Source organism: Macrobrachium rosenbergii, chromosome 8, assembly GCF_040412425.1.
Source record: "Macrobrachium rosenbergii isolate ZJJX-2024 chromosome 8, ASM4041242v1, whole genome shotgun sequence".
NCBI lineage: Eukaryota > Metazoa > Arthropoda > Malacostraca > Decapoda > Palaemonidae > Macrobrachium > Macrobrachium rosenbergii.
The window spans coordinates 72700183-72712198 of record NC_089748.1 but is presented as its reverse complement, the minus strand read 5'-3'; the positions used below and the strand labels follow the sequence as shown (position 1 = coordinate 72712198).

The window sequence follows — 12016 nt, the reverse complement described above, 5'->3', positions numbered from 1 at the left end:
AAAGCCACCGAACAACTCAGGTCTAACAATCCTTTCATTTTCCATTATTCCAAATCCATCGGGAGCTCACTCGTTAACGTATACTTAAATAACAAAGGGCAAGAAGCCGGAGTTTACAAGATACCGTGCAGCAATTGTAATGAGATTTAAGTAAGGGAGACAGGTAGATCGCTCTCGCAAAGAATAATATAGAGCACAAAAGGTCGGTATGATATGCTTCAGAGAGTTTGGGGATTTTCCTACATATCAGAGATACAGGCCATTCCATAAACTGGAGCAGGGCGGAGCTGGTTTTCAAAAGTAGCTGTCCGTACAAAAGAAAGATGCTGGAATCTGCTATCATCAATCAAACCAACAATATGAACTTGTCAGGAGGACACTGGAAATCGGATGACATCAACACTTTAATCCTCGGACCGCTTCTGAAGAAGGTGTTTCAGGAACACGACCACCAGAATCGTCGCCAAACGGGAGTTAATGAGGCCAAAAACCACTAGGAAATTGTTTATTCTCCTCCTTCTTAGGAAGCGGTCACCTGCATATCATCGGAGACTTAATGCCACACCTATATATGCTTTGTATATATACACTTGTAACATTTCATCTGTCCATATTTTACCAGTGAACAGGGGCACAGAAGGAAGTGCCCAAAATATATGGTTGCAACGTCCAAATAGTGTTTTATGGGCCTTTTTTTCTTCATATTATACTGTAGTATTACAGTAAAAGACATTCAGATATACAGTATACATATATATATTTATTTATATATATATATAATATATATATATATATATATATATATATATATATATATATAATATATATATATATATATATATATATATATATATATATATATATATATATAATATATGTGTGTGTCTGTGTTTGTGTGTATTCTCTAAACACGTATACATATATATACACACACACACACACACACATATATATATATATATATATATATATATATATATATATATATATATATATATATATATATATATATATATATATATTTCTATGAGTACAGTGTTTTGCGGCATTCAGCACATAGGTGAATGCTTGATGATCCGGACTCAGCACGGAGTGCCTGAACGAATGTCACCTTAGATACTGCCGTGTCAGAGACACGTGAGTGGGAAGTGCTCATCAGCATTTTGTCTCGAATGTTGCAGAAGCTTTGTCTAGGTAGAACCCGAATATGGGTGTGTCGTGGAGAAGGGGTTTGTGCGTTTGTGTGTGATGAGGAGTGGCTTTTGGGGTAGGTGATTGGGGCTTCTGTAGAATGCCATACAGTTCGTTTTGAAGCAGCAAAGTGGAAGGGCTAAGCTCGGGTCACCTGCTGCAAGGGTGAGTGTTACGATAAAACTTGGTTTTAATACTAATGGGAGATGATTTCACTCTACAGATTTCATGCATTGTCATGCATATATGCATGCATATTCATGTGACACACCTACAAGTGAGCATGGCCACTATGGGATATAGCCACTTCAGTGAACTGGTGACTTAAAGACAAAACCAGAATGGAGAATAATTAGTGCTTGAAAAGGGGATGGGAATTATTCCCACGCTTTATTATTAGATTATAATTGTTTAACGTGTTTGGGAAATGGTTCATTAACTTTACATTATCATGTATATTTTTTCATTTAACCTGTCTTATGTTAGATTTGCAAAAAAACTATTTTTTTTTATAAACACGGTTTGATTTATACATACTACAGGTATATGTAGAATATTTAGTGTTCATGAGAGAGAGAGAGAGAGAGAGAGAGAGAGAGAGAGAGAGAGAGAGAGAGAGAGAGAGAGAGAGAGAGAGAGAGAGAGAGAGAGGACTCTGTCGACACGACTACCGACCTTTCAGGTAAGTCTGTTATTTTAACAAATGTATGTATGACTGTATGTGCCTAGATCTGAGATGCAGACAACTGAATTTTTTTAGAGCATAATTTGCTCATTCTTCTTTTAATAATTTTGCTCAATAATTAACTTAACCACATAAAATCATTCTTTTTTAATTTTTATTTTTCCATTCTTTTTTGTTTCATTTATTTGCATATTTCATTTTAGTAATTTTATTTTTACTTTCTTTCACGCACAATTTATGTAGTTCGGTCTGAATTGGAAAGGTAGAATTGCCGGAATAAGGAAAGCAAAGCAGAGTCGATCCTGGGCAGGTTATGGGCACTATCATAATAGATTTCTTTTAATGTAAGTTATTTTCAAGGCTTAGTGCATTTGATATTAATGGGATTTTTATAGTGTAATATTTGAGAGTTTTATATACTTAGCACTGATCTATCTCTATCATGGTGGAAATGGTTGATTTCTATTCGAGGAACAGAACCTAATTTCGACAACAAAAGCAAAGTCAGTTCCTATCTCTCTTAATGGCTGAATGCACCGACTCACTGTCTCTCATGTACCGGCCTACGATGTATGGGTTCGAATCCTGGTCACGGTAGGTACTCTTATCGCACCTGGGTAGGAATTATTCTGGTCACGGTAGGTACTCTTATCGTACCTGGGTAGGAATTATTCCCAAGATATAGTGCATTCGATATTAATGGGTTGTTTGGGGTCTAATACTTTGATATATAAATAGTAGCAGTAGTGTCTTCAACTTGAAGATTATTGGTGTTGTCTTCACCTCTTAGGTCAGTTCGGAAAGTTTTTCTTGTTATTATTTGCCGTCCTTGACCACTGCTAATTTGATGCATTTTAAATTTCTTATTTCTATTTGTTTGGAATATCAGTCAGTTTTATTAGCCCCTATTTTTATTCTTATTCTTTTTGCGCAAAGTAATCACTATACATTGCATCTCAAGCGACATAAACTCAGACACAAAAATAGCTGTAGATTGACGGAAATCCGCACATCGACGAATTTTCCTACTATACGCATTACTGAATGACTTAATTTTCTATGCCAACTTGGATCAGATGCGCTCAGACACCGGATGGAGATCGGTAATGTTCGTTTCTCGTGCATTAAAGGTGACTTTTTTTTATGTCCACACTCATTCAGACTGGAAGAAACAACAGGAACAAATTGTCTTCCATTATTCAACGTCAGTGAAACTCATGTGCTTGGATCTACGAGCGCGACCTATGACGGAAATGTTTCATGGCTTTCGAGATGTTCAAAGTGAAATTCACGATCATTATTTTGTTTGCCCATACGATCAAATGGAAACAGAACTTCCCCTTCAATCTTCAATCTGGGGCATTTTAGACCCTGATCCTGGGGTGACCCTTGGGTCTTGGGGTGACCGGGGAGGTTGAGACCGATTACAGAAAGGAGCAAAATCTGGGCTATCGGGCTTCAGTTATGTCAACGTCAGAAGTTAAGGAACAAAGGAACAATGCTGACATGTTCTCAGAGATCTTTCATTAACTTATTCAGATCAGTTAAAGAAAATGTAAGAACTTTGTTTAGATTCTTTATGAGGTGAAACTTGTGTTTTGCGATAAAATAAACGATAGCCACTAAATTGTTTTTTACTTGAGAATAAATTTCAGTTTAATATTTTAACCCTATTTAATGTTCTCACGTCTGTCGAGAATAAGTAGAATAAGAGATAGAAGGATAGACATAGGCAGAAGGATAGCCAGTCAGGAAAAAGAGAGAGGTGAACTAAAATATCCTCTTTGCTGCTCCTTTCTTATTTAGAGCCTTCAAGCAAATAAACTAGAATATCCCCAAAATGACAATAAGATGACGAATTTCAGCATTTTCCCTAAATATGCCCAAGGGAATCCCCTGATCTCCACTGTGCAATAATATATTGTCCTTCAGTCTCTAGATGATTTGATTTTAGCGGAACTGACGACGCCCGTCCATATAAAAGTGGCCCTCGGCGCAGGTTCTTCGCAGTTCGATCGAAGCAACGCAACTTGGTCGCCGACGTCTTCATCAGGTAGTGACTGCTGTAAGTAAAGCAGAACTGATGTATATACTGACTGATTTTTTCATCAAATAACTGTGAAGTTGCCAAAATGACATTGAGTAATTTTAACTTTAATAATGAGCTACTGTTCGAAACAAGATATTAATGGCATTTCGTTCTGTATATATATATATATATATATATATATATATATATATATATATATATATATATATATATATATATATATATATATATATATATATATATATATATATATATATATATATATATATATATATATATATATATATATATATATATATATATATATATATATATATATATATATATATATATATATATATATATATATATATATATATATATATATATATATATATATATATATATATATATATATATATATATATGCATATATATATATATATATATATATATATATATATATATATATATATATATATATATATATATATATATATATATATATATATATATATATATATATAATGTGTGTATACACACACGTGTGCGTTTGTGCTTGTAGTTTTGTGTGCAAATGCATTTCTCTTTTAACATGCAGATCAACATGCTTCTTCACCGGTCAGCATTAGTGCTCGCAGCAGTGACACTGGTGCTGCATGTGGCATCTGCAAAACGCACGTGAGTTTAGGTTTGTTTTTTGTCACTGACTTTTAATTTAGAACCAGGCGAATTTGTGTATTTTGATTTATCACTATATCTTTCGGTCTTTCTCTAACACGCAGCGAAATTATTTAAAAGTTCAATAATGGCCCACTATTTATGAAAATTATGGGGTGCTTTATCAAGAAACTTGTGATCAATTGTACTATTAACAGAGTGGGCAACTGCAACTCTGTCAGTCATAATCGACTCAAGACACATATGGAAAGCTTCAAAATATACTAAATAGAGCGGCAACATTATTGAACATTTCACACCTCGGGACAGGATTGTTCCTATGATATTTGAGTTGCAGTGGATGCCTATCATAATTAGAATAACGTTTAAGTGTTTGTTGAGACTCATCAGGCCACCAGGACTGGGCGTCCAACGTATGTAAGAGTGCTGAACAAGGTAAGAATGATGTCAACGCTAAACGATCTGCAGATGGCGTTAAGTTATCTGATCCAAGATACCCTCTGAATGCTAGTTTTAGAGCCTTCAAATACGCATCCACAGATTATGCCCAAAGCGTTCACAGCTAATATTAGGACGACAGATAATATCAAGTATTTAAAAATACATATATATATTTTTTGTATGTTATGATAATGTAGATTTGACAATTGATTTGGAATGTGATTATTCTTCGATTGTCCCTTCATTTACCCTCAGTGGAAGTCAATTACACAAGCATACTGAGTAAGGCAAGGAACTAGAATATAACAGTATTACCGTTATTGTGATAAAATATTATGCAAAGCAAGTCAATAAAATCCATCTTGTTAGCCTCCGGATCATTTTCTATGTATCCAGACTTTCAAGTGAAGTTACAAGGAAATTTACAGCCCTTTAAAGATCTGATTTTGTTCAGCCGCTGCTGTTGATAAGAAATACAACTAGTTTTTCCTTGCAAACAATGAAAAGTTTATGTGATTTAGATTCTTCCAAATCGACACAAAACCTTACGCCCAGATCCCTTGTCCTTGCAGAGCCGTTCATTCTCCGATGCTCAGCAGTCATTAGTCTAACAGTTTCTTTTCATGCTTACAGGAATATCCATTCTTTTCGTTGTCTTTTCTCCAGGTGTTTCACAAGTCTTCGACTGAAGACCACCAGTGGGTATGTAGAGAAGGAATTCGAGGGCTTTGAGACCAGGGCTTTTCTTGGGTCTTGTGCTGGTGTTAAGAAGGATTGTCCTGGAAGACTTTTGGAGGTGAGGAATGCCTAGTTTTGATATTATTGATAATATATTCTGCAAGGTGCTCCTTTTCAATAACGGCATTATCATTCAAAAGCTATTTTGAAGCCATTTCTTTTTCAAATATCTATAATTTTTATTTTTATGTTTGGCAATTTTATGTTTTTATAATTATTTCATGCCCATGTTTCTATGAAAAAGTTTATTGTTCATTTTCATACTTTTCTAGCACGTCAAAAACAAATTTGGTCCCCAAGTGAACCCAATGGCTGGAGACACAGCCGCCAAGATGTGCGAATTCTTCAACAAGGAAATCTTGCCAAGTGATGACCCTGTCGTTGACGTCAAGTACAAAGCAAGTAGCTGTGGCAACGAGGGATATATGGTAAGACAGGAACTGGCTGTTCACTAATCATTGTTGTCACCAACAACCAGTTAAGACTCAGATAAAGGAAGATGACTGTATCAACGTCATCATGCATGTTTTCAGGGGGAAAAAATGGATTGTCGTTTGAATAAGTAACTTTTTTGCGTCACGTTGCTTTCTTCCAATGCTGATTACAAGCCTACAGTGTTTCGTTGACGAGTTTTAATACACTTTTCATGAATACTTGAATGCATTTAATCCAGATTTAAGTAATATTCAAAGACAATAAGGTATTTCCTTTCCTTTTCAGGGCATTGGGAGACTTTGCTGTTTTAAGTGCACTGTCGGACCTTACACCATCTTCCATCCCATCGAGAACTGTGCCCCTACTGAGAGACCTTCTTGGTGTCTCTAAGAGCGGTTATCTGTAAAGCTTCAGTCCTGCACCCTTCAACACTGAAAGCTACATGGAAATTGTTTGACTTCAGATGAAGACGGGGGAAGTTTAGAATATAAATACTGAAGCAAATATGTTTATCTTTTTTGTCCTTTACAAAGAAGATTAACTGAAGACACAATAAACAGGTTCCTTACTGCTCTTGAAAGATTGGACCATTTCAGAACACGAAAATTCCGAATGCTATGCTAGTGGCCACTCCCCGGGTATGCTTTATGGACTGCCAAAAATACACAAACCTGATATTCCTTTCAAGTTAGCGTTGACGGCTAATAACACGCCATCATAAATGCTAGCAAAAATCTTAGATCCTTATATAAATAACATAACTGATTATATAGGCTATATAAACCAACAAGAACCCTTACGATCTCGCAGAAGAACTGAAGAATACTATTTAGACAAGAAACTGCTATATTTGTAGTTTGGATATAACGTCTATTCATAAATTGACCTCGAAGTTAAACAATTGAAAGAGAAGTAAACGAGAAAGATGAAACGAACAGGTCCTTCAGAAATCTCACTAGAACCAAATTTAAGTCACTTCAAGAATTGTTATGTAAAGATATATTTTTGAATATAAATTTTTTCAACAAATAGACGGAGTTGCCAATGGCAGCCCTATTTGAAGCACTTTTCTAAGATATTAGGCTATTATGAAGGAAGATGTCTTTTAGGCTGTCCATTCAATTTTAATACCATCTATTATCGACGGTATGTTGACAACAGGTTTACCATTTTCAGAGACCCTTCTCATGTCCCCAAAATTCCTTAACTATCCTGCCTACCAAGCTTAGTAGTATAAAATTTATAATTGAACGAAAAAGAAAAAAACAAAATTCCTCTCCTCGATGTCTGAGAAATCTCTGCCTAGAAACTTGGTTTTTCATTCACTCTTTCCCATACTAAAAAAAAACTCTAATTTACAGAGCCAATAACAAATGCTCGAGTAATGCTTCACTTTATGAGGAACTTTTATTTTCTAAAAATTTTTGCAAAGTTTGCAAAGAAAGAAGGAAGTCCCTAGTTTCCATAAGTAGACCATGTGCACCAACTATCACAGAGCTGGTATTATATCTGTGTTTAATTACCCTAACGGCCAAGTGGGGTAATCTGGCTGTTCCTCATGAACTCTCAAAACCAGATACTGCCAGCATGCGGGAATAAGCGAAAGAACAAGTAAAGATATATCTGTAAAGCTCATGTCTTCGAAAAGTTGAGCATATAACTGCTTGCCAAGTAAAGTCAAGTACTGAACATCTTAAGATTTTGCACGCTCTCTCGAACGTAAACTTTCGGGAATCTGTTCCCCGAAAAGGGGGATAGAGCAGATTCCAGAAAGCTTTCTGTAGAGATTTATTTTTAAATATATGTACCCATACATAGCTGTGGATTTGTTTCTCCAATTTGTTTATTTGTATATATTCATTTATATATATATATATATATATATATATATATATATATATATATATATATATATATATATAGATAGAGAGAGAGAGAGAGAGAGAGAGAGAGAGAGAGAGAGAGAGAGAGAGAGAGAGAGAGAGAGAGAGAGAGAGAGAGAGAGAGAGAGAGAGAGAGAGAGAGAGAGAGTTTGGTCACTAATTCAGACGTGACTGTATTATGCCCTCAAATATTATGCCACAAATTCAGTTACCATAGGGATAACTTACACCCATAAGGAATAGACAGGATTAATAGAGTGGGGAACAGACATGATTAGTGCATCTCGCCGGATCATGACTCAAAACTGTGCCTTCTAGGATTAAAATGAGGTGAAAAAGACTTCTCGAATTTAGGTTCTGCACTTAGAATCGAAATCAACCCATCCCCACCCTGATTGCTAAGCGGTAAGAGTGCAATTAGTGGCTGTTTTATAATAGTTGTGCTGGTTATTTACACATGACTTTTTTGTTTTCTCAAATAGTAAGCCAGAAATGCCACTCACTATTGAATTCACTTTACCATGGGGCTGATTTACACCGAGAGAGAATTGTTCCCAGGGTAATGTTGTTTGATGCTATGGAATATATCCATATATATATACATATATAAAAGTGTATATATATATGAATATATATATATATATATATATATATATATATATATATATATATATATATATATATATATATATATATATATATATATATATATATATAATATATATATATATCTGTGTGTGCATGTGTGTATTGTGTACATTTTCATTCCTAATTTTGATTTATGTATCGGTGGAGGGTAAATTTCATAGTTCATTTCAATCCTTCAGTAGATCTATGCAGCTAAAATTCAGTATCAAGAAATTTCTGGTGTAGAATTCTAGGAAAGAGAGGCTGTAAAGAAAAAACCCAATGATGAGCAATAAATCAAGTCTGAGAAATGTAAGTAAGGCACCACAAGCGAATAAGCGCACTGTTATTCTTTCCTGCTCTCAAGTGTCCTTGGTTGTAACTAGATTGAAAAACCGCTCAGCAACCAGCACCGTTTGACGAAGAGCAGTTCTTGCGGTTTCTTGCTCAGCATTTGGTGCGGAATATGTCTTTATATTTTACATTGAGTTGGATTTTCGTCGGTTACGTTATCTTTGAGATACATATAAGCCAAGTCATTGTTTTCACGGGTACGAGTGATGGTTTTGGTAATTCTAAGCTGGCTGTCCGCTGTGAGGTAGCCTATGGCAATTGACGTTTTCCTATGTTATTTTACCTGCTGAACAAGAATTTAAAATAATATTTTGGCAGTCGGCTGTAACTAAAACGTAATTGACCCTTGAAAACTGCACGCCTGTACCAGTGGGTTGCACACAGCTCAAGGGTAAATTACAGTTTAGCAGCAGCCGACTGGGAAAGTATTACCTGAAACTCTTGTAAAGCAAGTAAAATAACAGAAAAAAATTTGAAGCTTTCGTAAACGGGAAACAAAACATTACCATTTCCGCTTTCAACTTGGGTGGCCTCCATAGGTCGCCGTGGCAGAACGGTGCTGTGTGCCTTATCTGCACTTTTTAAGATTCCTGGCAAGCTCATATGTTCTGGCAAGAGGTAATTACTTTCAATTCCTGTTCAGCAAGTAAAATAACACAGGAAAACGTCAATTGCCAGTCTCTCGCAGGTCTCGCTAAGCGCAGAAAACTGGCAGCTGCTGATTGGTGAACCAAAAGCTAGCGCATGCGTGTTAAGGCTTAGAATCAGCAGTACTAGTAATGAATGAAAAGTGCCTTTAGAACGGCTCCCACTATCCATTTATTCGCCCTTCTTTTTATGCTTGTTTTTCGTGTTCCAAATGACATATATAACAGGAAATACAACAATAAGGTACCAAAACTTTTTCCCAAGTTATTTACCCCACCAAAGACCCCGAATTCCCAATGGGTCCCCCTTACTGTTAGCTATTCTCGAAAATGTTTTACCACACCCAAAACCCCAATTCCCAACAGGTCCCATTTAATCAGCTACAGTTCTAAGATAATTTACAGCTTAATTTAATCAACAAAATATTACTTTAAATTCTTGTTCAGCAAGTAAAGTTCTATATAAAAACGTCAATTGCCATAGTTTAGCTCACCGTGGACAGCCAGCTTAGACCTACCGTGGTTTTAACACGTTCAAACTTTAAACGTTTGATCATTATTAATTTGTTACATCTCGAAACTCTATCCTATTGCCAATCGCCGGCCTTCGTTTTATCCATGTATTTATGGCTTGTGTTTTTGGTGAATGTATCACGAGATTTATCTCGGGGAAATTAAGCATTAGCTTTGTATCTTCCCAAGGCATTGTTATATAGTTAATACAGAGATGGCTTTTGATACTTTGATGTGGTATCTTCTAGAATAAATTGGCAAATGTACTTTCCCGTGCTTTGCTTTCTTCATATTTTACTTTTCTTTGATATTAAAAAAGCTTAGCTTTGGTTCATAGAGTATTGAAAGGTTTTGTGTATAATGCACAGTTAAAGGAACTTTGGGAAGTTTAAGTAAAATGGTATCTCAATATTTTTAACAATTGACGTTTTGTTCCAGGTACGTTTGTGGAGTTGAGATCCTTAGTGATGTATTTCGACTGCATAGCAATTGACGCGTTTCAGGGTGGTGATTATCCAAAACGTAACAGCAGTAGTACGAGGGTTTAGTAAGTTGAGATTTTTCTTAGATTTTGTAGGCTGTAAAACTTCAATGGCTTAAGTTTCTATTAAACATTGAATCGTGACTATTTTGAAAACTAGTTCCTATTCATTCCTTTTTGAAGGTAGGCACAACTTAACTAGAGTACTTTTCATTTTGTTTTTGCGTATTTTTAATATTTTCGAACCAGCGCTATATGGTAGCATGATTCCAGTATATGAATATAAAAAATTAAGCAAGTGGATGAGTCATATTAGTAAGAAGGCAAGAGTTATTTTGGCATGTCAAATTGTTTAAATCCACCCGTTTGACAGTAGGGTAGCCACTCTTGATTTTTCAACTGCATCACTAGCCTTTTGCTTTTATCATTCAAAATTTCTTACATTCTCAATGTAATGGTCTTTTGTAAACTTATACCATTAACCTCGTAAAAATATTTTCAATTTTTACATATTTTGTATAACTATTCAAACTTTGGCTACCAAGGAAAGCTCTGTCCTATCGAATCTACCAAATGTTTGTTGTCTTTGCAAGGAATTCGTATTAGTTTCTCTTGTAGCTAGTATCCGAGGAAACGCATGTTGGCGCAGGCACATAGGATAACCCAGTCCTTGTTTTAATGCGGTTTTTCTTGGAACATTTCGTAGCAAGTGAGTGTAGCTCACTCCGGAAGGAAGGGGTCTCTCTCTCTCTCTCTCTCTCTCTCTCTCTCTCTCTCTCTCTCTCTCTCTCTCTCTGTGTATGGTTGGTAAGTGAAGTTGTAGCATGCTAGGTTCTCAGATGTGCAGAGCAAATGTATTTTCTTGCCATTTGCAAGAAAACTGGTAGATGGTATCAACTAGTTTTCAACGTCTGTTTTTGCAACATTGAACATCACATTTTCATGGCACACTAAACATCAAACATTCTGATGTTCGTACCACCTGTATAGCTAAAGTTTTATCTACATATTGTGCAAGTTCGTGTATAACCAAGACATCAGTATCTAGAGACTGAATAGTACAGTAGTTGTGCTTTAAGCATATAATAGCCCTTCGTTGACTGAGTCGGTTGAGCTTCAGACTGTCACTCAATGGGCCGGAGTTCAATTCCCCCTTCCGGCTGATGAAGAGTTAGAGGAATTTATTTCTGCTGATAGAAATTCATTTCTCGGTATAATGTGGTTCGGATTCCACAATATGCTGTAGGTCCCGTTGCTAAGTAACCAATTGGTTCTTAGCCACGTAAAATAAGTCTAATCCTTCGGGCCAGC

At 35.7% G+C, this 12016-nt stretch overlaps 2 protein-coding genes across 3 annotated transcripts in view; one reads left to right on the top strand and one right to left on the bottom strand.

Moving 5' to 3' along the window:
* The window catches only part of Mettl3 (methyltransferase like 3), a 252746-nt gene that overhangs the window by 120247 nt on the left and 120483 nt on the right, over positions 1-12016 (bottom strand). The window lies entirely within an intron of this gene.
* Positions 3824-6670, top strand: LOC136840989 (uncharacterized). The gene is made up of 5 exons (XM_067108005.1): positions 3824-3941; positions 4507-4586; positions 5694-5823; positions 6038-6193; positions 6486-6670. Exons 2-5 carry the CDS (start codon positions 4513-4515, stop codon positions 6588-6590), a joined length of 465 nt encoding a protein of 154 aa, XP_066964106.1. The 5' UTR covers positions 3824-3941; positions 4507-4512; the 3' UTR covers positions 6591-6670.